At 46.8% G+C, this 27695-nt stretch overlaps 1 protein-coding gene across 2 annotated transcripts in view; it reads left to right on the plus strand.

Annotated features, from left to right (window-relative positions):
• Window positions 1-18628, plus strand: part of Stk35 (serine/threonine kinase 35) — a 30671-nt gene extending 12043 nt beyond the window's left edge. The window contains exon 4 of one of the 2 annotated variants that reach the window (XM_051144609.1): window positions 17661-17818. Coding sequence is in view for 1 of the 2 variants with exons in the window: in XM_051144610.1 (XP_051000567.1) it covers window positions 17661-17830 (170 nt within the window). In the remaining variant the exon portion in view is untranslated. Of the gene's footprint in view, window positions 1-17660 lie in introns of both variants that reach the window. The other variant, XM_051144610.1, reaches the window with a different exon arrangement.
• The last annotated feature ends 9067 nt before the right edge of the window (window positions 18629-27695 follow it).

The raw sequence follows: 27695 nt of genomic DNA on the forward strand, positions 1-27695 counted from the left end.
TGTTAACTCAGTTCACCTCCTTTTTCCTGGGTTATGAAGATGACAGGGTAGAAATAAGCTGTACGTAGAGTTTGCTGATGTCTTGAGGTGAAGTGGTGGGGACAGTGCTGGTTTCACAGTCACAGGCATGGGCCATCGGCACAAGGTCCTGGCTTCTCTGTTCCTCTGAACCTCTGCAGAAGATGACATGTACTGAGCTGAGCAGCTTGCATCTGTCTTGTTCTCAGTAGAGTTGGCTGCCAGTGCACTAACTGTATTTCGTACCGTAACTTGCCATTTCCATCCCAGCCTTTGCATTTCTGAACAGCATAAGAGAAAGGTTGTCATTGAGAAAGGACCTGAATTTAGGTTAAGATTATGGAACTGTCTCAGTTGAGATCCAGGCTCCTATTTGGATCAGCACATGAGATTTGTGCTGGTTTTTACAGGGCAAAGTTGTAGCTAAAGAGAAGGGACTTTATGAAAAGAAAGAGGTGACCTTGAGAGGAGTGGGGTGGTTAGGGACTGGGTTTTGGGTAGGTGTCCCAAGCTCTTGGGTCGGTTCATTTTGTGGTTCCGACAGTTAATCAGTGTTGTGCTTATGGTGCCAATTTGACTGGCTTGTTTTGTTCTGTCCTCGTTGAGCACTTTGAATTATGGGACAAAGGGCCCCAGCTGTGTGACGGGAGCCTCAGGCTTCGGTTGTGTTGTCAGATGAGCCATATCTGCTTAGCTAGGGAAGCAGAGAGAAGCCTGAGCTGGAAAGGGCCTCCACCTCGGTCCCCTCCCACTGCCAAACTAACTCCATTTATTCAATATTTTTATTGGGAAACATTTTTGCCAGTTACTGTTTTGGGCATAAGTGGTGCAATAGTAGGCAAAGCCAAAACTGCACGGTTAGAGTTTATATTTCACTGTGGAAGCTGATCTCGTGAACACAGGCCTGTATTTGGAAAGGCTAAGTGTGTATATAGATATAGATGGCTTTTAGACAGACAAGATCAGGGTGGGTCCCCAACAGTGCCCTCTAAGCACCTCTAATAGCTGAGGGAAGGCATCCTAAGACTTTCTGGGGGAACTGTCTTAAGTGGTAACACATAGTACACTGACCTGAAGCTGGAGAGTGACCTCGAGGAGGGGTGTATGAAAAGTAGACAAGTAAGGTGGCTTAGTTAGACGCTGTGCGCCCGCAGAGGGTGATGGTCCCCTGGAGTTACAGGTGTTTGTGAGCCCCTCATGTAGGTGCTAGAATCCAAATTCAGGTCCTTGGAAGAGCAGCAAGCCGCTTAACTACTGAGCTCTCTCCAGCCCCCAAAAAACACTTTTTAAAATGTTCTCTTTGGATGAATGAATGAATGAATGAATGAATGAAAGAAAGAAAGAAATAGTAACAATATTGCAGTTATTGTCATAAGTAATTATATTTTAAGAAAAATAACTATTTCTAAAATTGGAGATGACTAGCATTGTTACAAATCTGCTTTTAATTCTTTCCTTCATCATTTCACTGGCTTCTGCATTCTAATATGGTACAGACAACTCATCTTGTATACTAAGGGAGAATGAAAGTGGAAAAGCAATGGCGTCCTCTCGTCATGATGAAAAGTATAACCTCAAATTCCCAAACTAGATATAGCACGTAGAGAAGCAGCAATGCAGATGGCTCTTTCTGAGGAAAATACTGTGAGGAGGATCTGAGAAGTGGGTGGTACTTAGAAGCCTGCACAGAAATGGATTTAACTTGAGGAATATCACAGATGAAGGGCCAGAACTTGAATGCCCTGGTCTCTAGGTAACTTGGGGGATGGTAAGTGTACCTGGCCCAGCACCAGCATGAGCAGCCCAATGCAATGACACTCAGGTGAGTGCAGAAAGAGGAGGAGGAGGAGGAGTTGTTTGTTTGTTGTTGTTGCAGCAACAGTGACAAGAGGGGAGATTGTACCACGGAGAAATAATTAGCTACAGTGTAGGGACTGAGTCTTATTTCTGTGGTTTATTGGCTATGTGATAATCAGGCTGGTTATTTCACCACTCTGGGCTTTGGTTTTACTACCCACAAAATGGGCTTAACCATGTATATTTTACAAGGTGTGAACGTGCCTCAAACAATTTGTAGAGTGAGGCAGTAGGTTTAGGTGTGTCCTCGGGGCTGAGAGGGAAGGAAGTGTGCTGATGCTCAGCACCTTTGCTTCTGTAAGAACATTGGGTAGTTTGTCTCTAACACAGCCAACCTGTTCTGTTGATTGTTCTAGAAAGGCATATCTGGGTTTTGTTGTTGTTTTAAGTTTTTCAAGACAGGGTTTCTCTATGTTATCTTGGCCATCCTTGATTCACTTTGTAGACCAGGCTGGCCTTGAACTCACAGTGATCTACCTGCCTCTGCCTCCCAAGTGCCCGGCTGGCATATCTGTTTTTTAAGAATTGGTCGGTATGGCCTATCTTTCTCCCATATTTGTCACTGTTAGAAGAGAGCCATTTCTAATGAATCCTATCAGTCAGCAGCCTTATCCCAAGTAGAAGCCAACCAAACTTGTGCCATAGCCCACACTTTATCAGGGAGGGTGCTGGGATATGAAAGCCTTTGTATTAATAACCATGCCTGGGGTCCAGTACACATGTTTCTGTTACTAGGGCCTTTTGAAGCCAAGCTTCTATGACGTATTTGGAATGGGCAACTAAAGCCTGCTGGAAGAAATCAGACGTTGGGGGGTGTGTGCTGAGGTGTCTGGAGAGGCCATAGAAGATATGAGGGCTTGCTGGTTGCCTCACATCAGAGAATTAGGCCTGGCTGTTGCTGAAGGTCATAAAGCTAGTAAGGTATAGAGTTTAGATTTTAACTGGAGTCTCCAGATATCTTCATAATTAAATTCAGAGAATGATTTAGCACGGACCAGCTTGATGTTGGCTGTCTAGCTCTAAGCATTTCAAAGTGCAGGCAGAGACTGGAGAACTTAGTAGGTTTCCCATGGAAGGTAGTCTCTTCTGTGAGAGTTCGTGGTCCAAGGAAAGGTAAGGTGGCTGAAGGGCCAAGGCTTCTGCCCCAGATTAGCCTTAGTCTATGGAGCATTGAATTGGCCACAATGCCCGTCCCCTAGGTGGGGGAGGGGGGCAGGAGGAGGGACTTGCTCTTCTGTGGCCTGAAATGGATTGGTGCACCCATAAGACTTAAGAATGAGGCCTTCATTTAACTAGACTGATCACTTGGCTACAGGGAATCCATTGATTAACAACAGGGCTTTTTTGTTTGTTTGGTTGGTGTTTGTTTGGCTTTGATTCAGCCAGTGTTAGAATGTGTGAGTCTTTCCCGCCCTGTCTGTATAGGGACTAACTAGGGTCAGGGCTGTGATTTGTCTCCCTAGTGCCTCACAGACCTATGCCAAGAGAGAACTTGAGGATGCAGTGGGGGAAAGATGCCATATTTGGTTCTCATGACCCGGGAAATAGAAGCTTTGTCTTTGACTGTGATGACTTTGGCTTAGGTACCAGTGCACATATATGTCCCTTGGGGCCTTGCCATTCTAGTTGTTTTGGAGTTTTCGTCCACAGATGAGGAAGGCTGAGAGCAGGTTCAAACAGCTTCCTAGGGCATCCTCTAAGACAGGAGAAGCTGAGCTGTCAGTTCTGTAATGGGTTGTGTACCCACGCAGAGGTCCTCTGTTCCTGCAAGCTAGATAGATACAGGCAAGCATGTAGAAGGAACCGGCCTGCCTTGGAGCTGTTGGTAGCAAGGCCCAGACACTGCTCATAGTCTCAGCTTTCTCTAGCATCCTTGACTCCCCAGCAGAGATCTCATCCCTTGGGCAAATCTGAGGGACTCTGATAATCATCCAGCTGCCAGCAAAGCTGCCTGAAGGTTTGGCATTCTTCCAACTTGCATCTCTTGGGACCCCAGGGACATGAAGACACTCCCACTGACCAAAGTAATAGCTTCATGTTATCAAAGAAGCCTGCTTTGAGGGCCCTGTGAATTGGGGCCTGAATTAACTTATTCAGGGAATAAGTTGTTGTTAAGTATTACGTCACCTGTGTAGTTGTGCTGTTTGTCCTCGTTCTGTACACGAGAGAACAGTGCTTCCCTCAGTCAGAAGCTGGTCCTGGGGATATGGTTGAAGGTTCCATCCTTCCATTCTGCCTTCTGCAGTCTCTTGAAAGCCACGTGTGAGTGAGTTCATGCTTTGAGGCAGGTAGTGCTTCACTTACGGCCTTGCACGCTTAGGTCCTGCGGGTGTCCTCCACAGCTGCAGCTGCTCCCAGCTCTGCATGCTCAGCAGGACCCCAGCTCAGCCATTTCTTCAGGTAACACAGCCTGTGAACAGCTGCCGTTTGGGTTATTCTGACAGTGCCCTAGACCTTGGCAGGGGAGGCAGGCTAGGATAGAGACACCCATATAATCAAGGAGTGTTCTCATTCAAGCAGTGCGGCACCAGCTTGAGAAAAGAAAAGCTGCCATGGCATACTGGCTGCGGCCTATTCCCAAGAGTCAGCCAGAAATTTCAGGTAGACGAGGGCCCGAAGCAGACCAGCAGCATTGCTATATAATTCTCAGTGGCAGCTCTCCCAAATCCCAACAAAAGCTGGGGACGCCATCACGCTTGTCTGTTCTGATGGGTGGGGCTGCCTGCAACCCTGTGTTGAAAGATTCCAGGGCCAAGGCAGGCAGGCAGTAGTAGCCCATTGGTCACATTGGCCATTTGAATTCACCGAGAGCTTGAATTCCTGAGAGCTTGCAGTTTACTTATAGGTGATGGCTCAGAGGGTAGCGGTGAAGCCTTTGGGGGGTGGTACTTAGGACTGGTTTTTCTTTTCTTTCTTTTTGTTTGTTTTGTTTTGCTTGCTTGTTTGTTTGTTTTTTGAGACAGGGTTTTTCTTTGTAGCCTTGGCTGTCCCAGACTCTGTAGACCCAGGCTGGCCTCGAACTCACAGCGATCCGCCTGCCTCTGCCTCCCGAGTGCTGGGATTAAAGGTGTGCGCCACCACCCGGTGGGTGGTTCTTGAGGAAGTTTGGGAAAGTCTTATCATAGTTGACATGTGAGGTGATTACTTAGGTATGTGCTGAGAGGCTTTGTCCAGCAGACTCCTTAGGACTGCTCTGCTGAGCCGGGAGGGGTGAGGTTCCTAAGCACTGATGCGCAGATTCGGCCCTGGGGAGAGAGCCGAGATTTTGTCTTGACAAAGTAGGGATGAGCAGATAACTTGCTGCTGGCCCCTCTTCATTTCAGTTGATGCTGCATAATATTCCAAAATCAGAGGAAATAGAGGTTTCTTTGAGCATTTCTAGGGCTCAGAGACATGGCAGGTCTTAAAAATGCCAACCAAGTTTAAAATAAATCAATACTATAAGACACTGCAGTGAATTTCCCAATTTTAAAGGAATTTCACTTTCAGTAAGAGCTACCAGGGGAAAGCTGTAACTCAGCCTGCAACATAAACAGGTCAGAAAGAATTCTGTGTTTTGTGTGTTTGTTAAAGAAAATGATGTCTAGGGACTTGGGAAGGCTGCATTAGAGCCACCCAGGTGCCCCGTAGGCATCATAAGGAAGAGAGAAGTGCTTGTTTTCTGGCTACAAAACTAATCTTGATTTGAAGCTAGGGGAAGGTGTCTTGTGAATGAATGATGGTTGGATTTTTTTCAGTTTGTTTTCTGAACTCAGAGGCATGGTACTAGAGCAGTGATGGGGAAACAGATTGGCCAATTCATTTTGGATTTTAGTATTTATTATTTTGCCCAGTGAGTAAAATTACCAAGATGATGTGAGGTAGCTACATCCATCCTTCAGGACAGATACAGCCTTAGCACTCCTTTGCTTTTCCTTTACTTTTTACCGGACATGCCTAAGACATGCCCTTCCAGAAAACTGAAGTCTAGGACATATTTCAGGCATGGAATAGGAGTGTGCTGCTGTTGAGATCTTGGCAGATTGCACAGACACTGCCAGCAGGGACCAGCCCCTTGTACCAGACATAAAGAAAACTGGAAGTCACAAATAAAGGCTCATTTGTTGTTAGTAACCAGATTGCCTGTTTGGATCTGGTGAATGTTTGGGAGGAACTCTGGTTTGTATGGGGCAGCAGAAATGGGTGTGAAAATACCACACCCCAGACAAACAGCAGGGTGACTTTTTACCTTTATAAAACTTGTTCTGGGGTTTAAGCCAGCTGTCACCATTGATACAGTCCAGAGGTCCTCCTCCCTCCCTCCCTCCCTCCCTCCCTGGACCGTGGTATCAAGGCCTAGGTTCATTCTAGTGTGGTATAAAAAGCCTTTGGAGAGCAGGCAGCTCATCCCACGTTAAAGAAAACCAGAAGCCCACTTGCCCACCTGTTCATAGGATGGGAGTCTTCGGTTGACCATTGACCTTGAGAGAAAAGGAGCTGTGTTGGAAGGTTGTTCCAAATTAGCAGTGTCAAAACCTTAAGGCAGCCAGAAGCAAGGAGGTTCCTATAACTAGATTATAATTCCAACCAGATAGAGAATGTCAGGCTATTGTTTCAGTCCTAGTCAGCTGCCTTTAGGACTATTAAGTACAATTATCAAAAGCTGAGGGATATCTCGGTAGCCGTAAGTTGACCTCTAGCAGGTGGAGGAGAGGCTTCTGTCAGTCTTTCAGCATGCTTTCTCACCTTGATTGGCTTAAAATAGGGGCAGACCTTGGCCTTGGAAGCCAGGGACCCCCACGTCCTCTTTCTTTGCACTTACTGATCATATGATACCCATACCCTTGCGTTTACTTGTTTGCTTGTACAGAGGAGCAGGTCGTGGGACAAGCTGGCCTCCTTTTTTTGGTTTGATTTGTTTGTTTGTTTTTTGTTGGTTTGGTTTGGTTTGGTTTCTGTGTAGCCTTAGCTGTCCTAGACTTGCTTTATAGACCAGGCTGGCCTCGAACTCACAGCAATCCACCTGCCTCTGCCTCCCAAGGTGTGCACCACCACACCTGGCCAGCTATTTATTTACTTATTTATTTATAGGCAGGGTTTCTCTGATAGCCTTGGATGTCCTGGAGCTCTGTAGACTAGGCTGGCCTTGAACTCTGAGTGCTGGGATTAAAGGCGTGTGCGCCACCACAGCCCTGCTCAAATGATGGGAATCCTTTTGTTGTTTTTTGTTTTTGAAGACAGGGTTTCTCTGTAGCCTAGGCTGTTCTGAACTCGCTTTGCAGACCTGGCTGGCCCCAGACTTCACAGCTGAGGTCCACCTGCCTCTCTGCCTCCCTCAGTGCTGGGATTACAGGCCTGGGCCAACACACCTGGCTCAAACTGGCTTCTTTATCACAGGGGAACCCCTGCTGCTTCCTCAACTTGCTGAGCTTGCTAGACTAAGTACTTTATCTTGTTAAATTCCTACTTGTGCCTTGGTATGGCTGCCCCTCCTCCCTGCCCTCACTTCCATTCCAGAGAGGAAATGGTTTGGCCATGGGAGTGACAAGTGCTCACTAGCTCTTCTAGCTGGGGCACTCCTCCATTGAGCTTTGAAAGGGAGGCCATGCAGGCAACCCCAGGGGGATCCTAAGCTGTCTTAAGGCCACTAGCAGTCAGAGAAAAAGAGTTCTGTCTTTTGTTGAAATGGGTGACAGGAATGTTAGGGACTTACATGTCTAGATGGACTGGAGAAAAGCTATCTGTGGCATCCTGAGCAGAGCTCAGGAGAGTGTTGGCAGAGCCCCGGGCTGGCTCATACAGACTGAGGAGGAGGAACTTCATCTTGCATATAAGGTGGGACTGGAGAGTGGGTGGAACAGTGTCTCTAGCATTGTGGGAGGGTGGGTCAGACCTGGGAAGGAGCTACAATACCACACTGGGTGGGACCCCTCTGTAGAGGGGTGAAACTATATACACAGTTCCCTTTCTAGGAAGGAAGATGACCAGACAGGAGTGTGGAAGCCCTGCAGTTTTCACAGTGGTGACATTTAGAGACTTGTGGAATCTTCATTTAAGCCACACTCCACCTGCTTTGGGTACCTCATCTCTTCTCTGGGCTGAGTACTGTGTGAGATGCAGCTCACAGTGCTGTCTCCGTTGCGGTTCACGAGCAGGGAGTTCAGTAGTGGCAGTGCCATGTTTTACTCCCATCGTGGTGTTCTGCCAAACCTTTGTAGGCTAACCATGAGTTTGACTCTGCCTCTCCCTAGTGATTTGTAGAGCCCTTCTTTCCCCTAAGAATAAGCCACAGACTCCCTAACAAGAGCCCCCAAGCATTTCCCTTGGTGTGCTTGGCTGTGAGCTGTAATCAGAAGACCATATGGGGGTTTTTTTGCCCAGACCATTCTGGCCTTGAGTCTTTTATAACCACAAACTGTCCTGTCACCACATGGAATTGTGACCTCTCCTTTAGTAATAAGGACTTAGATGGCTTCCTCCTGGTGGGAAAGTATCCTTGGGGAAAATCCCAGGATCCCTGACTTTTCCCTGGAGCCCTTTCTCTGCTAATCATAGCAGCTACAGTTGAACCTGGTACTATGGGGGCCAACTGAGGCACTTAACAATTTTTATTTCAGCCCCATACTTAATAAGCTTGAAGAAGGGCATTTGTTGTGGTATCCACCTGTCTTAACTGCCAGTTTTTTAGAGCTGTTTCTAGAAACAAAAATGTTCTCTGTGGTCTAAGACCTGTTTACAGCTAAAGTGCTAAGAAAAACAGTAGCCCCAGCCCTCGGACAGAACAGAGGTCTCAGTGCAGTGGGTCCCAGTTCTCACACATAGTCAGGATGACTCAGCTGGCAGCTTCTGCCTACTGTTGGTCACCATGGAGCCTTCCCTTCTGTGTTGGCCAGTAAGTCTTCTTTTTGTGTATTTGGTGATCTTTTAATACTAGTAATTTTGGCAGCACACTTTTTAATCAGATGGCTTAAAATAAGTCAGTAACACAGGCAGTAACACAGCCATGTCTTCTGCTGTGCTGTTGCCATAGCCTCCCTCACTGCCCTTACGGAGCTATCTGATACAGTTGAGTTTGAAAAGCTGGTATGTTTTCAGTAGCATGCTATCCTGACTTTAAATTCTGCTTATGTCCTTCCTCTCACCTTGTCCTGACCTGGTGTCCATTGGTCCTGGCGGCTGTGCTTTAAAAAACATGTTTCTGGGGGGAGTAAGGTCTCTGTGGATCCAACTTCAGATGATGGGCCTTAGAGTGCATGTTCCTCAACAGTGGTGTGCCCACTAAGAAGGGTCACAGGTTCTGCTTGAAGACCTCAGAGAAAAGGAAAGGCTCTCACGTGGTGAGGTGAGGGTGGCCTGATCTGATTCCCCAGCATCTCAGCCACACAGGTTGTACCGTTTATCTGTGCCTACCTACAAAGCTGTGGTCAGTTCATGGCTGCCTCTGGCTAGTTTCTGCATACATCCGCGTCCTGTCTTTCATTATTCATTGTGTCGCGCCTGGTTCTTAGACTCTGAGTAGTGAGATGGTCTATAGGACAATTGCATGTGACTTAACTGGTTGAGTTTGTTTGTTTGTTTGTTTTTTGAGACGGGGTTTCTCTGTGTAGTATTGGCTGGACTCACTTTGTAGACCAGACTGGCCTCAAACTCACAGCGATCCACCTGCCTCTGCCTCCTGAGTGCTGGGATTAAAGGCGTGCACCACCACGCCCAACAACTAGGAGAGTTTCAGGCCTTCCAGGGCTTCTAGAACCTGTGGTGCTTCTAAGATGAGAAGAGCCCTGGATTCAAACTCTTCTCTGCTGTCAGCTTCTTCATTGAGCACTTGGGGGAAAATGAAGTCTCTAGAGGGAAAAGCTGTGGCACCCCTCTAACACTAAGAGTTATGACTGAGAAGTCTGAGTCCTTCTAGCCCCGCCAGAACTCCATTACTACTCACTGAGCTGCTTGCCAGCTCAGGAGAGTAAAGCCATTAAAAACACTAATTGTTCTTTATTTGTCATCTTACAGATGGGTAGTTGCCAGATTCTAATTCTGCTCTTGACATGAGCCATGTGGTCTGCCTGACTTAGACTCTGGGGACACAGTCTGAAGCCGGCCCCCTCTCAGCTTGGCCACACCTGGTTTTCAGAAGCTCTCCACATGAGTACTGTGTGGAATCTTCTTTCTCTTTAAGGGAAGTTCTTACAGCGAGAACCTGGGGAAGAGAAGATGGAGACAGGAACCTTTATCCAACTAGTAGACTGTCTAAATGTCAGAGACAGCCCTGGTCTCCGTCTGCTTCATTTCTCCTGTCCAGCTCTGCTGGTCTGAGAGAGCCGAGGAATGTGGATAGCTTGCTGCCAAAATAGCGCAGGCTTCAGGGTTGGGCACAGTCTTCCTCTGTCCCTTGCCAGATGTCATAGCATGGAGAAGTAGCCCAACCTTCTTCATAGGTGTGAATAAACTTCCCTGGATGCACTGGCTACTCTGATAGCTCCGTGTGAGTGGCAGTGAGGTAGGAACTTAGTCAAAGGCAGAAGTTTTATAAACATTTTTTCCCCTTAATTTTGCTGTCTTGTTGTTGACCATATCTGGGAAGTTTGTAAATTAGTTTTATATTGCCATGCCAGTTTCTCTCAGTCATTGAGTAGATGAGATCGTAGTAGCATCCAACACCACTTGGTAATCTGATAGTCCTAAGAGAATCAGCAGACCACAGACTGAGGTGGTGAGACTGAGGCATACATTGTGGATAATGGAGGCTGACTGGGAGGCCTGCCTGTTCACCGCAAAGCAGAATCCTTGCAAAAACTGTTCTTTGGACGTGCTTTCTGCGAGGAGGTGCAGAAGGGAACCTGGAAGGCCAGCTGACAGCCCAATGGGGAAGGAAGCAGAACAGTGGTAGCTAAAATCTAAAGCACAGAGGCTTTCACATGCAGAGAAGGCTAAAGGGACCAAGTTGTACATATTGCTTGAAGCTGGGTGTGGTAGTTAGTGTATGCCTATAATCGTAGCATTTAAGGGGCTGAGGCGGGAAAATTGTCTCTGGAACCATTATGACAGAGATGTAGATGCTCTGAATGGAACTCACCACCATTTATTTACTTACTGTCTCACCTCACGTGGAAGATGCAGCATAGTTCCTGAATTAAGCCTTGACTTGTGAGTTCCAAGGGAGTCATGATGACTTCTTCCTGTAATCCTAGCATTCAGGGATTGCCGTGACTTGAAGACCAGTCTGAGTTCTAAGCCAGTGTGGGCTACAGAATGAGGTCCTGTTTCAATAGAACAAAAAACTTCAGTTCTGCCAGGCGTGGTGGCTCACACCTTTAATCCCAGCGCTTGGGAGGCACAGGCAGACAGATTGATGTGAGTTCAAGGCCAGCCTGGTCTACCAGGACAGTCAAGGCTATACAGAGAAACTCTGTCTTGGAAAATAAAAATAAAAAAAAGTTCTCAGTAGTCCGATCTGACACTCTAAGAGCCCAAATGGAAATGCAGCAATTTGAGTGCCCACTGTGCCAGCTGAGTAGTGAGGAAGGGAACAAGAAGATGGATGGATGGCAGTTTGTTGGAGCCCCAGTCCTCACAGACCTCCAAGTGTAAATTGCACTGTCTGCATTTCTGTGAGGGGGGCACACAGACCATGGTTGTGGATAGTAGATAGTAGCTAGGCCCGAGCTCCAAACCCTCAGATGCCCCCTAAGGCCCGTGCCTTTCCTTCATGGAGTGGAGGAACGAGAAAGCTGTATTTTACATGCCATGTTTTAAGACGCATTTCATAAGATAATACAACTTATTAATAAACTGAAACTGTTCTAACTTATTATCAACAGTTGTTTAGAGAAATGACACTTAGACACACAGGGAGGGAGGCTGCACTTTTAGAATAAAGGACATCCTTTACGCTGTCTGTAGGGTTAAGAATGGGGAAGAATAGGAAGTTGACACCCTGTTCTGTCCTTAGTCATGTGTTTCCATCGCTTGTCACCTCTGCTCATTCCGCTGTCTGTGCTCTGCGATGCTCATGGGTTTAATCGGAACAGTTTCCTGAGAACTCATAGACTAGAACAAACCACAGCTCAATTGCAGAGGAACTGCTTGAGTTCCTGGTGGCCAGCACATCTTTTCACCTCTTGTACCCTGGGCATACAGCAGGTGCCTAAGCCAGGCCTTCCACAAACTCTTTGCTGAGCTCTCTCCATAAGTGTAAGGGCTTATCCCCCTTAGTCACAGTCATAGGGGAGGGGAGTAAGGAGAAAATGGGAAGGAGGGAGGAGTGGGAGGATACAAGGGGTGGGATAACAATTTAGATATAATATGAATAAATTAATAAAATATATTTTTAAAAAGTGTAAGGGCTTAATATGTTTAAGCAATAGCACTTAGCTCTGTGTCTCAAAGAATAAAGTTTACACTTCAAAGGTACATGATGAAAGCAGAGGCTGTGGAAAGAGGCCGCCTTCCGATAGCCTGTGGACTCTGCTCTCCTGCTCAGTGACCTGGAGCCCTTCTTTGAGCTTCAGTTTCCTGTTCTTTAGGGCCAGGGTGACACTACCTCCCACCTCAGAGTTGCTGGAAGATGCCAGTTGTGATTGAAAAGCTTTGTAGGAGCGTTGGAAGTTGCCTCACTGGGTTACCTAGACAGCTGCTCAAAAGATGTGCTATAGAGGAGCTGAGTTGTACTCAGGGAGCTTAGTGCAAGATCTGAAATAACAGATTTATAAAGACCTGACAGATCACCTTCTACCCAAGGCCATATCTCAGGCAAGCTGTTGGACCAGTGGCCTCCCCAGCCTTGAAGCACACAGTACAGGCCCTCCTAGGGGGAGGGCTGGAGAAGTTGTGGTTAAGAGCTAGACCTACTGCTCTCACTTTGTGATGTGAGCCAGTTGCTCCATCTCTCTGGGCCTTTTCTTTGGAAGAAGAAGTCAAGCTCATCTTGACACTAATTGTAGGATGCAAGTACAAAGTATGAAGTCCACTATAGATGGTAACCGTTCTTCATTGTGCTTAGCAGATGTGGCTTTGACATTTGGGAGGCCTCCGTGTTTAGGGGTCTCACTGACAGCAACAAGGACAACCCTGGTTGATGCTAAGAACCACCTCAGGCTATAGCCTGGTCACCAAGGGAGCCACGGTTTGGTACCTGCTAGGATGAAAGGTGGTAAGCAAGGGCCTACCAAGTCTGGAACCTATTTAACAGTACTAAGAGCTGGCTGCTGGGACTCCAAATCAGATGGTCTTTATCTTGTTGAGGTGGTAAAAAGCACCTCCCCATCTCTCTTCCTATGAGCATACTGTGTTGTGGGCTCCCTGGGGAAGGTGTGTCTGTCTGTCTTCTGTTTCATCTACTGGTCTACTGAAGACTCGTGCAGAAGGCACCAGGCAAAAGCTACATAAGGCTGGGATGGCTGCCAAGTCATCAGGGAGTATGAGTTTTTCCCCAAGTTGAAAACTGGAAGGAAGTCCCCAAGTAGATTGTGTGAAGATCTCTTAATTTCTACTCCTAGTAGGGGAGCAGAGGCATCCAATGACAGAGTAGGCCTCAGAGACCTGAATTTTCTTTCTAGCATGCATGTTCTTTATGCACAGACTTGGGTCTAGTTATTTGCTTGTTTATTGGTTTTCTTTTTTCGAGACAGGGTTTCTCTGTGTAGTGTTGGCTGTCCTAAACCTACGTTATAGACCAGGCTGGCCTCGAACTCACATCCACCTGCCTCTATCTCCTGAGTACTGGGATTAGAGGCGTGTGCCACCACACCCTGCTAGGGTCTAGTTAATTTTGGCGCATGCTGATTTTGTTGTTTGCTTATTTTTTAAGTGAAAATATTTTTATATAGTTGTTTTGATCATGGTTTTCCTTTTCTCAGATTCTCACAAATTCTCCCCACTTTCTCACCCACCTAACTCTATTCCTTTCTTTTTTCTCTTTAGAAAGCAAACAGACAACAAAACAAGTATTAGTTAAACAAAACAAATCAAAACCAAAAACAGGAAAAACACATACAGAGAAAGACAGTCATACACAAAACCCATAAAAACACAAAATTGGCAAGGATAACCTGGAAGCAAATGACCAGTAAGTGAAAAATGCCATAACAAAACAATATGAGACCAGGAAAAAAAAAAAACAAAAACAAAAACAAAACAAAAAAAACCCTCAAAACTATGATTGAGTTTGTTTTGTGTGGGCCATCTGCTGATGGGCATGTGGGGGCGGAGCATCCTTAAGTGTAGTTTATATGCTCAGACTATTGGAGAAAACTGGGTTTTTTTGGTTTTGGTTTTGTTTTTTTCTGCAAACTGGTGTCAGTTGAAGATAGCTTCTTGGTTATGGATGGAAACTCTGGTTCTTCCTCTCAGTGCTGGGACCCTATCTAGCTTGGGCCTGTCATGCTAGCATCTTGGTAAATTCATGTATGCACCAGTCCTGTTGTGTCTAAGGCCTTGTTCCCTTGGTGTTGCCCATCTGTTGTGGCTCTTAAAGTCTTTTCACCTCCTTTTCCGCAGAGAATGTGGTCTGTCATTTTATGATGATGGCTGAGCAAGACACTGATGTATGGGCGTAGCAAAAAGTTGTTAGGAGTCATTTTATTGCTGTTTCTTTAACGGAGCAATAGTATTTGGCTTTCCTCTAGGCCCGTGGCCTTTCTATCCAGTCACCTGAGCAGTGTCAGGCATGGGCTCCAGCTCATGGAGTGGACCCTAAATCCATTCAGATAGCGGTTGGCTTTTCCCAGTGTCTGTTCCACTATTGCACCAGTGTATTATGCAGGCAGGTTAGCACTGTGGACCACGGGGTTTGTAGCTCCCTTCTGCTCTGGTAGCATGCAGAGTACCTGCCAGTAGGGGTGAAGGCTCTAGGGAGGCACAGCCTGATAGCTTTGTGTACAACGAGCTATCTTAAGTGTTGTTTTCAGCAACGGGGCCTTACCATCAGTTTGTAGACGGCAACCAATATCCTTGGTAGTACCCCGGGTTGTTGGGGCCTTTACATGGGGCCCCTTTGGCCAACAACTCAATTAGATGTAGCCCATTCCTGGCCCTGGAAATTTTACTTAATGAAGAGAAATGTCTAGTTGGGGCATTGTCTGCTCTACTATTTGGTGACTCCATTTAGATTTCTTTCATGCGTGTATATATTTTAAGAAGCTTCTACAGTAGTAGGTTTTCACATGACCCTCCAATGGCCGTTGGTGTTAGTTGTCACTCTCCCCTCTCCCGTACTCCCTTCTTCCTCCTCCCTTTTCCTTCCCCTTTCAGTTTAATCCTCCCACTCCAGTCTGCCTCCCCTGTAAATCTATTGACTATATATTCTATTTCCCCTTCCTTAGGAGGGCCTTCTTACTCTGTCCCTAACCTCCTCCCAGAGTGCATGCTTTTATGTGTAGATGTTGGATCTGGTTAGTTTCAGTGCATTCTGGTTTTCATGTACAACTCTTTTTTTGGTTGGTTGTTTTAATAGTAGTTCATTAAAAATAAGGAAAAACGTGACTCTTTGTTTTAGTCCTAAGTCATAGGCCATCTAAGGATGGCCCTTCTTGCTGCTTGCTGCCTGTCTTTTGAGGCAACACAGACAATGCATCAAGAAACCTGTGTGGGGGGTGTGTCTAGGATCCCCCCTCCTTTCATTTAGATTTACTCATTTTATGTGTATGGCTGCTTTGCCTACATGTATGTATGTGCATCACACGCAAGCCTAGTTAGTTCCTGTGAGGTCAGAAGAGGGCATCGGATCCTCTGGAACTGGAGTTACAGATGGGTGTGAGCCGCCGTGTGGGGCTGGAACTTGAATCCAGGTCCCCTGGGAGAGCAGCCAGTGCTCTTAATCACTGAGCCACCTCTCCAGCCCCCAGTATCTCCCTCTTAAAAGACCATCCTGCTCTTTCATGGGATCCTGCCCAAATGACCTACGCAATCCTAGCCCCATCCCAAAGGCCTCATCCATCCAAAGACCACAAGTTTTCACCACCTAATTACCTTTGCCTGTAGAGACACTGTATTCCTGCTTTCTACCACACCGCTTTGTAGCTTCGTATTCCACTCGACACGTTAGCAGGCTTCCTGATGCCCAGATGCCACACTCCTCTCTCATTGGTCACTACAGCAGTGAGTGGATGGATGGTTCATTATTTAGTCGCTTCGGTTTGCACTTTGGAGGTGTTTCTCATAATTGAACATCTTTATTCATGAATCCTCTTCCATGAGCAGAGTTAGCAGAGAAGCTCAGTTTCCGGGAGTGTAACCACCAAGCTCTAGGTCTCAGAACACCTCAAGTTCTGGGAGCCTTTTTACCAGCTGCTTCCCAGAGGCTGCTGCCAGTCCTCCATCAGTGTGGGGATGCCTGTCCCACATTACCCACAGCTGCCTATGATGGCCGAATGGCTGACGATACATTCTGAGTTTAGCTGAAGACACTGGCGAAGGAGAAATGTGCTCATTGACTGTTTCAGAACTGCTGTAGGACCTGTACTTCATACATATTCCAGTCAGAGCCCAAAAGGGACAGAAGGCTTCTGGACGAAGAGACACAGGCAGACAGGCCCACTCTGGGGTCACTTTGTGAATGAGCTAGGGCACCTGCCCAAGACCTGAAGCTGTGGGGCCAGTGCTACCTGACTGTACTGACCGCAGCTCAGTGGAGAGGAGAGTGCACGCTGGCCAAGAGCCACGGTGTCCTTCTCAAGCTGCAGACAACAGGGAAGGTGTGTTCTTGGAGCAAGGGAGCCACCGAAGGATGGCAAGCTACAGGGAAGGCCCTGTTCGGGTCAGTTATCTAGGGTGAAACTAGGCACTTTGAAAACTTCAAAACGTTCCTGCCCAGATGACCTGCCCTGCCTAAGACAAAGCTAAACTTAGCTATGTGATTAAGTGGCTCAGAATATGGGGCTGACCCAAGGCTAATCTCTGTAGGCTTTTGTGTTCTAGATTTCCTTTAAGGGCAGCCTCTTGTCTTCTTCCTGAGGCCTGGCACCGAAGCAGTTCCCAAGTAGCAGCCAATGCTCCCAGGACCAGAAATTCTAAGTATTATATGTACAGTTACACATGATGGTGTTTCAGACAGTAGAAGACAGCATGCAGTGGTGGCCCCATAAGCATACTCTGCTGAGGTGCAGGCAGCCCCACAGTTCTTACATCGTTAAGACACGTAGAACTGTGTTTATGTCATCTTTAAAACAGCTTGTGCATAGGTGTAGATTATGAGAACAAAGGGCTTGAATTTGCACAGTCACCTGTCAGCTTGTTTACTCAGACAGTTTTCTCTCCAGGACACTTAGTTTTAACCCCAGTAGTTGATGCTGTGGGCAGAGTGGGACCCATTGCTCGGTTCTGGGTCTACCTGGCCACTTACTGTTGTCTAACTTACTGTAAAGAAGGATAGCAAACCCTCATAGGGATGCTGTGAGGCTGGGACAGTAGTTATCAGTGAGAGTAGAGAAGAAAGGCTGCATAGGACCAGGGCCACCAGGGTCCATTGGGAACAACCTATCTGGACTGGGTCCTGTTGGGTACCGGAAGCTGGAGTAGGAACCAGGTGTAGGATTTGTGATCAGATTGGCAGCTGGAGCCAGCATGCTTTACGGTCCCTCTTCCAGGGTCTGTCCTTAGTCATATGACCCAGGACACATCCGTTTCCTTACCTGAGAAATGAGAGTGTGTCTTTACAGTTTCTGGGAAGGTAGTTAGAGGCTCACTCATCTTTAGGTAAAGTGTTTAGAAAACCCAGCACACAGAGCTTCAGGGTCAATTGTTTTGGGTGCTGGCTCTGTACCCTCACCACTGATCCAATGTCCACTCCTTGCCTGCCTTCTGTCTTCCAGGTCGATCCTTCAGGACCCAGAGTCTCATCATGTCTCGGACAGATGGCAGAGAGTACAGGTGGTGGCGATCTCCTGACAGCTGGACCTCCCACAATGTGAAGCTTTGCTTGGGTTTCCCTCTACCCTTTTCTTTTTCCTTTATTATAATAATTTTTTTTTTTAAACATTAAACCATCAAGACTTCTGAAGAGCAGAAGGCTACACTCTGGACAGGCACCTTTTTATTGTTTGAGGTTTTTGTTTGTTTTTAAGAACATTGAATGTGGGCAAAACTTACGCATATATTCACTGTTAATCCATTAATTTCTTAAGTTAGGGAGCAGTTTTGGTTTTCTCTTTTATGTTGTGTTTTCTTACACATCTCTCAGTTCTGCTTTAGCATCCCACTCCCCAAAGAAATTCTGTCTGCCCAGGGTTTTGGTATTTCTCCTGGAAAGGGATACGAAGATATCAGGAAGCAGCTCTGAGTTGCCGCCTACCAGCTGTGGGAGCTGCGGGAGTCCTTGGATGGGCTGGTCCTGCCAGCCCTCATGCCCAGATGGGATCAGAGATGACGCCTCTCAGAAGAGGAACACCAGGGCTTGCCCAGAAGGACTGTAGAAAGAAGACTGAAACCATGGGTTTTGGTTTTCTTTAAGTTCTTGGGAGCCCCAGGCCACACTAGGCCTCACTGTCATGGAATTGTTTCCCTCTTCTGCCCTTCCAACTGGGGTCCCTGAGGAAGGAGATCAAGAGTGATTCCCCCGTCACCCCACCCCCGCCCTACTTTCACAAGCCTGTCTTCTGTTAGGACTGTTGAGCTAATGCCTAGTCAGACATTGTCTTCCTTGGCCTCTCGTCACTATATAAGGCCAATACCTTTCGTCCTCTGCCTCCTGGATTGTCTTCCCAGTGTGTTACAAGTCCAGCCTGTCACAGAGACCACCTCGGCCCCACGATCCCGTTTCAGTCCTTGCAGACCCTCAGCTGCCATCCTTTCCTCACATTGACAGGTGTGCCCTATGCACCAGGGTCCATGGTGTCACTCACCACTGCGTGACACTGCCAGGTGCCATCTCTCTTACCCCAGGGACTTCATGTTAGGTGATCAACCCGTATGTCACTGTTGTCTGATGAACAGGGAGGTGTGAGGCAGGTAGGGCTGCCATGTGGCTAGTCGAGGGCCCCTATAGCATGAGCCATATAAAGCACCCCCAGCCTGGATCCCCGTGACCGACCACTGCCTCTTTGCATAGCCTTTCACTCTCAACTCCCTTGCAGTGTTGTTACAGCCTCCTGAGGGACGATACCCTCCCTCGACTGCTTCACAGACCCACCATTTTCTCTGGTGTTGCCTTCTACTTTGATGCGCCCTTGGTTGCTCCAAAACTTTTCCCAGACTTGTCACCTTGTTCTGGCCACATGAGATGGGGTCTCTGGACAAGGAAAGAAGGTGTCTGTTCATTCTTCCTAAACTAGCATAGGGTGGGCAGGGAAGTAAGAGGCCAAGGGGAACTTCTCTCTCAAGCAGGAGTCCCTTGGTCCTGTAGTGTGGGAAGGCCAACACAACGTTGAACCCCGCCCAGCTTTGTCCACTTGCATCTCCCAACCTTCTCTCAGGCACAACTCAGCACCAAAGTTTCTCTCTCCTCCTGGCCCAAGGCCAGCTGGTGTTCTATGGGAGCACAGCTGCAGCTAGTGACCTAGGCCCTCGCCTCGTGCTGCACCGTGATAGCATCTCGTCTCCTCCAGTGACTTTTTAAGCAGCCTCCGGAGCCCAATCAGAGTGGCACCTGGGAGGGTGGGAACAGCAGCATCCCATAATTGCAAATACATTCCATTTCTGTTCTTCTGCCCTCCTTTCCCTGGGGTGCTGCCCGCTCTTTGTGCCTGAGAAAATGGGAAAAGCAGCCTCCGAGCTCAGGACCCTAACTGTTCCCTCCTGCAGTCCTGCTCTGGGTTCCTGGGAAAGGCTCAAGGCCTAGAAAATCACTATTGTACCTAGCTGTTTCTTTCTTGTCCCTGCCTCTTAGGTCTTTGGTCTAAGATTTGGGTTATAGTGTTTTCCCACTGTACTTTTCTTGGTGTCAAAAGTAGCCCTCATAGGTTACATGTGGGTAGCCTGGTGAGGGGTAGTCTGCTTCCCTGCACCTTAGCTTCCTTGACTCCCAGCTGGTTCTGGCCTGGTGATTGCACCTCTTTCTTTGGCTCAAATGAGAGCCAGGTCTTGAGCCCCAAGTGCCTGTTCCTGCTTTTTTCTTCCTCCCTCCCATGCAATATATATGCTGTCACCTGCCAGCTAAGTAGAAGCTGGCCCCAGCCCGTGACATGCCAGCTGTACTGAGGCCTGTGGGTCAGCCCCTGGTGGGCTCTGTAGTCTTCTCAGAGTCCAGTGCCCTGTCTGTCCCTTTTGGGATCAACATCCTTTTCCCTTGTTACTTCCCTCTCTTCCTCTGTATGGGTTGTAGGCCTGCCAGTAGCTCTGTGGGGCGTTATCTCAGGTGCCTCCAGGTTTTGTTAGATCTGTCCACAGTCTAGACATTTGCAGAACTTCTAACATTTGTCCTTTTGGGGGATGCAAGGATGGCCTGTTGGGAGGTTTCCTGTGCTCAGAGCTCAGCTCCCTGTCAGGGGAGGAGTCAGCAGGACAGATGATAGTGCCTTATTCCATTGTCCCCCCTGTCCAGACTCAGCCAGAAGCAGGGGCTGTCCTCTGGGTCCATTTGTCCCTTTGTCATACTCTGCCACCTCCCTGTATATAGCCACAAGGGAAGGAAAACTCTGAGCCCCCACTCACCCCCTGTGGGCTGTAGACAGACACACCTACCTGCCTCTTGCCTCCATGGCCCTTACAGCAGCTCTAGACCAGGACCAAATGCTGCTGCCCACATCTGCACACTGCCTTTGTCCCTTCCTGCTCTTACCTCTAGCCAGGATGACTCCGACTGCACCATCCAAACTGGCTCCAGCTAACCCCTCTGGTCATAGGATCTGCAGTTCAGGCTATAGCCTCACTTAGCTTGGGGCATTGGGGCAGGCAGTGGGAACTCTTCCCACCTTGGCGGGTTTGCCCTTTGGCTGCCTGAGGGATGTTTTAATGTTTACTTACAGAAAATACGCTGTTTACAGCTGGAGGAGAAAGGTGCCCGCACTAGGTGAAGATCTGACTGGATAGGGCCTGGCCTCCTCTGTGGCAATGCCAGTAGTAACTCCAGTGGTAGTGAAGGCAGAGAAGCCCAGAGTGAGCAGAGGCCCTTGACTTCCTCTGCTTCCTAGCCCTGTGGTGCTAAGACCACTCCCCATCTTCCCCAGCCTTCTTGCCCACTATCCCCACCTCCATCACTTCCCCCCTCCAGGGTTCTCAGCTCTAACATATCACTATTTTAGAAAACCAGTGTTTGTAGCAATAAAGTTACATTGTTTTTGTGTGAATCTTTTTCCAAGAAGAGGAAAAGAGCACTGTGGGAATCTGTCTATGCCATTCTCTGTTTACTGTTTCAGAAGACAGCTTAAAGGGATGGATTCTATGTGGGGTTTAACCTTTAGGTATCTTTCAGAAACATGAGAAGAACAAGAGGCTGACTGGATCCTCCAAGGAGGGGACTTAACTGCCCTGCCTTACTCTGCCCTGCCCCTTCCAACCCTTCCCACCACGAACTCTTCCCACCTCTCATGCTCATTTGCCCCCCTCCACATCTGGGGGCACTAGTGACCCAACTCTAGGTGGGTCTTTGGGTTACCCCTCCCCTGGGTTCTCCCTGTCTGACAGCTGCTGGGAGTCTACCTCAGAATTGGCTCAGCTTGGTTATTTAGCTCTCCAGGCCAGCAGTCTCCCGGAGGCTGATGCTCTGCCCTCCCCGATTCTCAGCTAGTCTACAGCCTTCAGGTCAGCACAGGCCCGACTTTGAGGGAAAGGAGCCTTGTCTGGACACATGCTCGGGAAGGGAACCCAGTAGGTACTCTTAGCATTGGCTGATGTCAGCCTTACAGCCATCGCTGCTGGATGCATCTACAGGGCCCCTAGGATTGGGGAGAGTACCAGCAGGAGCCGGCCACTTTTAAATCCAGATGAGATCATAGAAAGAAGGAAACCTATTTAGGGGATATTTTTTCAAAACCCTTGCACCCCAGATGGTGCTTGCCATCAAAACTGGAGGACAGTTCAGTTACTCTGAATGAATACTTGTGTGGGTTGGGCTTGGTTTTGAAGGGAGGTTTAAAGCCAGGCACAAGGTTAGTTCCAAATACTAGTTAATCTTTTTTTTTTTTTTTTCCTTTGCACAGAAGCTGGTAATATAAGGACCTATGTGTGAACAACTTTATATGAGTATTTTTTGTACTTGGCTTACTTGGGTTGGTATGATACATTCTATTTAAGTTCTTTGAACGCTGTGGATTCCCCTTGATGTGTATGAGTGACTGAAGCTTTGTAAATTAAGGGACGTTTGTGTGAATAAAGTTATTTGATGGGGTCAAAAAAGCCATATGCCATTTGAAAATGAACATTTTGTGGTTTGGTTTTGTTACTGGTTTGGCCAAGTGGAAAGGCCACAGCATTGTTACTAGGGTTAGAGCCTGGGCCCTGCACCTGACAAGCTAGACTTGTTGATTTGCCTGCCCCAAACACAGACCAGTTAAACAGAATCATAATGAAAAGCTTGCCAGCTGGGACAGACTACAGCCTCGATGCACCTGTGTTTTCATACGAGGTGGAAGTTCTGATGGCTACTTTCAGAGCAAGCAAAGACAAAACAAGAACCCAGCACTGGGCGGGGCATGGTGTTGCCTCCCAACACTTTGTAGTTCTTTTGTACTAGGATTCTGGTAGAGTCTGGAAAGCTGAGCTCTGACTTTCTTTGGGACTGTGTAGCACTTGCTGAAGCTCGCCTGTCTAGTAAAGATTAATGTTTCATTGTGAGTCTTACCCAAGGAGATCTGTGAGTCCCGGAAGGGAAAAAAGAAAACACAAAAGGAAAGAGGGCACTGGTATATGTGGTAGAGGAAAAGACTTATGACACAAACTTGGACTTGTGTAAACTCCATTCTAGAAGCTCACAAAAGCCGCCTTCAAATGATTCTTCTGTTCTTGACCCTAGTGTGAGTTGCCACTTGAAGAGTGTGACCATAAGTTTAGTGGGTTTTTACATTTGCCTGTTATTGTTAGTGTGTGTCCTAAGATTCTGTTTTATGTGGGTGAGTGTTAAGATTTGTTTAGAGACATGCACCACTAGGCCTTGCTTTTGCCAAACTTTGAAAGAGGCCGAATCATTTGTACATTTCCAGTGAATGCTTTTTTTTGCCATCTCCCTTGTAGTTAGCAGAGTGGGTATGAACTGTAGACGTCTACTTCAGTGTACAGCGAAGGGGAGGGAGACCAGCCCGCAGATTGTGTAAATTCTGCCTCACTGATCCCGGAAGTAGGTGCATGGCCCATGGGCAGCAGGATTAAAGGAACACATGAGCTCTGCTGTTTGCTGGCCCTTTAATCTTGGGCACTTCGCTTCCATCTTACTTTCTCACCCACAAAGTAGTAAATAACCACACAATAGGTTGATTAAAAGGTCTATAAATGCCTTTTTAAAGGAAAAGCACCATACCCCTTCTCTTCCCAATCTTGTATCTCTGACACTGGAGTTAGGGAGATGTTTGAAAGGGAAAGTGGAGGTTGTGTTCGGCAAGGCTAACATGAAGGGTGAGATAGCTCTGTAACAAAGTGGTAAAAGCACTATGCACCAAGGATTAGAGCTGTGTCATTTAGACCTTTTGGGGAAAGATCTAAGATACCCAACATTTTAGTTGCACTGGGCACTTCGATAAAATGCCCACACAGAAGCAACTTAACGGTAGGGTGTGGTGTTGTGTTGTACACCTTTCATCAGGATACCTGGGAGACAGGCAGGTGAATCTCTGGGTTTAAGGCCAGTCTGATCTGCATAGCAAGTTCCAGGTTAGCCAGGCCTATATAGGGGAACTTGATGTGTGTGCATATGCATGTGCCCAACTTCAAGGGAAAAGGGCTATTCTGACTTTAAAGGTTGAAAGTAAGGTGCAAGAGCTTCAGGCAGCTGGTGACATCTACAAAGGGACAGTGGATGGAGATGCAAAGCCTCTTGTTTTCTCCACTTAAAGTCCAGGGTGCAGGGTCTTCCCACACCTGGTAATGTAGTCCAGAAGGTCCTTGACAGGGCTGCTCAGAATCCCATCTGGATTTTAGGGTCTGGCAAGTCTACAATGACCCCAACTCCACCCCTTGTCACCGACACAACACCTCGCTCTAAAGTGCATTCAGTCCAACTTGAAAAGTCTCCATGGTCTTTTTGAACCTAAGACCCAGGGAACATTGCGGGAACCAGGAGCAGAAACACTGTAAAAGCCTGAGAAGAGGGAGCTTGCTGTCATGTTCTTGAAGGAATGCCGGGAGCTACACCCATAAAGTCTCACCAATACGACTGCCTGAACACGAGCTGAGCAAGGACATTAGACAGGCCAACACTCAGGCAAGAAAGCTCAGAGGACCTCAGCCCTACACAAGAACAGACAACTAAGGAATGCGGAGAGTGAGAGAAATAGTCTTCCTCAGGGAAGAGCACACACATTGATGAATACCAAATGGTCAGCTCTGAAAACACATATAAGTAACACTATGCAGACTGAGAAAGTTGAATTTATATGTACACTTCCATACATACACATAAATGTATATATGTATGTACTAATGTATGAAAAATGAGGCCATGAATTTGAAAGAAAGCAAGGAGAGGTTTATGGGATGGGTTGGAGCGAGGAAATGATGTAATTCTAAAAAATTTAAATATCTATATGTCCTAAAGAGCACAAATTAGCCTGATGTGGTGGCACATGCTTTAATCCCAGCATCTCCCTCCTAATTTCATGTCTTTTTATTTTTATAACCCACTAAGTCCAATCAGTACTGTCCATATGTGTGTGGATGGGGGGGGGGGGCGGCGAGGCACGGGGAATCATCCAACTGGGACATGGGCAACCAACCAATGCCCACTCCTTACAGCTGAAGAGAAAAATGATTCTTCTCTCCATACCATCAGCTGCCCCCCCCCATTACCCAAGTGGGGGAGGGGTATCGGGAGACTATTTTGATCTTGATAAATATAACTTGTTCAGATAATACAACTGCTGTGAGTTTGTATATCATCCGTGTCACATCCAAAGGCTAGCCTTTCACAGTTCTCTTCCCCTGGCCTCTGGCTCTCTCACATTGTCTCCATGCCCATTTCAGCCATGTTCCCTGAGCCTTGGGTGGCCTGGTATAGATAGTCCATACATGGCTGAGCACTCATAGTCACTTAGTCCTAGTTTTTTCCAACAGTTGCAAGCCTCTAAATTAGCCACTGTTCTCTACAGTACATTTCTGATTAAGGTTAAGAGCAACACAACTCTATGGATAGAAACATACATCTTTAGAATAGAGTTTGACAACATTAGCATTTAGCAGGATGTCAACGGGTTCTTCCTTAGGGCCTGTTGCTTCCCAAGCCAAGTGGTAGAGGAGGCATGGGAGCAGGCAGCTGAAGGAAGAAGCTAAGAGCTCACATCTCAACACATAGAAGCAGCAGAGAGCTGACCTGGCTGGGGCGTGGTTAGAAGCTCTCAAAGGCTACACCTTCTTTCATTACCTCCCCAGACACCACCACCAACTGAGAGAGTCAAGTGTTCAAACACATGAGCCTAAGGGTGGCATTTCTCACTCAAACCCACCTTTGTTTTATGAAATTGGAAAACCTAAAATAAATGGGTGAATTACTAGAAGCATGCAACATACAAAATTAAGCCAAGATGAGATAAATAGATCCGCATCCAGCAATGAGACTGCAGCCGTAATAGTCTCAAAAACAAACAAAACAAAACAGTAGGACCAGCTGGAGACGCTGCAGAATTCTCCCAGAACTTCAAAGAACTAGCACCAACACTACTCTAATTATTCCATGAAATAAAAAAGGAAGGCAGGCTTCCAGACTCTTTATGAAGCCAAAATATACTCTGATACCAAAACCAGACAAAGGGGGAAAAAAAGAAAAGAAAAATTACAAACATATTTTGATCAACATAGCAAAAGCTCAGCAAAATATGGGCAAAACCTCATTTAAACTCATACAAGAAAGTACATCTATTATGATCCAACTTTACAGAGATTCAGGGAAGGGTCAACATACATAAAGCTGTGAGTGCTCGCCATCACACTACTGGATTAAAAGGCAGAAAATATGAGATACAGAAAAAGCCTTTGACAAAAATCCAATTTTTCATCATGAAAAGGACATGAACAGGCTAGGGATGGAGGGGTCATTAATGAAACGTAAAAAGGCTAAACACACAGCATGCTAAATATAGATCATGCTAAACACAGAAAAACCCAAAGCATTCTCACTAAGATTGGGGCTCCCGCTCTCTCCATTCCTCTTCAATATAGTGCTTGAGGTCTTAGACAGAAAAGGAAAGGACACAAATAGAAAGAATTCAAAATAACTGCTATTTGTAGATGATATGATTGTGTATATGAGCTCCAAGAGACTCCACCAAAACACTTGTAGAGTTAATACTTTCAACAGAGGATCAGGACAATAGCCACAAAAATAATAAAATCAAAGACCCAGGAGTAAACCTAACCAAGGGAATAAAGGACTTCTCCAGTTTAAGGCACTGAAGCAAGAAGCTGAGGAGGTTACCATCAGAAGGAAATACCTTCCAATCTCCTGGATTGGGGGGAAAAATCAATATTGTCAAAATAATCACCATACCGGTTTAAATACCAAGACCTTTCTTCATAGATGCAAAAAAAAAAAAAAAAAAAAATTTATATGGCAGCCCAAAAGACCAAGGATAGTCAAAGCAATCCTTAATCTTCCAGCTCTGATTGTGTTTTTCACATGATCCAGTCTGTTGGTGAGGCTTTCCACTAAGTTTTTAATTTGGTTTATTGCATTTTCATTTCCAGTATGGCTTTTTATCAATTATTCTCTTTGCTGAATTATGTTTTCATGTCTTTTATTTACTTCCTATTTTCATTCATTTATTCCTGTTTTCTCTTTTAGAGAATATTCATTCCACCGTTGAGCTGTTTGGATAGAGTAAAAATCACTAGTTTGAATTCTTTGTCTGGTTTTTGTCTGGATTAGTACTTTCCGGAGGAGACATATTGTCTTAGATGTTTGTGCTATTTTGTTTCTGCACTGGAATTTGCACATCTGGACTCGCTGGCTGAATGGAAGGGTGGCTCTTCTGAGTCACTGAGTCCGCGGCTGCTCACCTGTTGGTACTGGGAGTGAGTAGGCATTGGAAGTCTCAGGGCCTGGGAACGCCTCACCTGTCGGTGTTGAGAGCAGAATGGAGGGCAGAAATTTAGGTCAGTTTCTCTGGGTTTGAAGACGCCTACTTGTCAGCTCCTGGAGCTTGGGAGAAAGTCAACATTTGGGCTAACTGCTTGTGGTCTAGGGGCCCCATATGTGCCCTAGCTTTGTTTCTTAAGCCAAAAGGCACCCCTATGTGACACTCTTCAAATAAAGAGGTTCTAAGTTCAAATAATGTTAACTAATGTTTGCTTTGTTTCTCTCTTGGAACTTCTGTGCATCTTCCTGGCTCTGAGCAGTCCGGTTCTGTGCTCTTCCTTACACTTCTCAGGTCACTAATTGCACATTGAACACAACCTCCTAACGTCTCCTCGCACTAATTTTGTGAGAGAAATGCTTTAAAGTCCATGCTGGGACATGCTGAACAAGAGCCTCAGAGATCCTAACTTCCTTCCAAGGGACTTCAGCTGCCCCATCCTGTTTCCCCTGAGGCTGTCATCATGTCCCTCTTGCAAAACCTCAGTCATTTCCTCTGCTTGTTCTTTTAGCTCCCTGAGGGCAAATAAAAATATTGGGAATTTAATAAGCACAACCTAGGTCCCTTGCCCACGTGCTCTGCGAGCACTGACCAGACGATTTGAATGCGGTAAGAACACAAGCGCTCCAGACAACATACCTAGTGTGGCACAAAACCCATAAGATCCTGGCCCTGTCACCTAGTGTCCACCAGCAC

Source organism: Acomys russatus, chromosome 4 (genome assembly GCF_903995435.1).
Source record: "Acomys russatus chromosome 4, mAcoRus1.1, whole genome shotgun sequence".
Classification (NCBI taxonomy): Eukaryota; Metazoa; Chordata; class Mammalia; order Rodentia; family Muridae; genus Acomys; species Acomys russatus.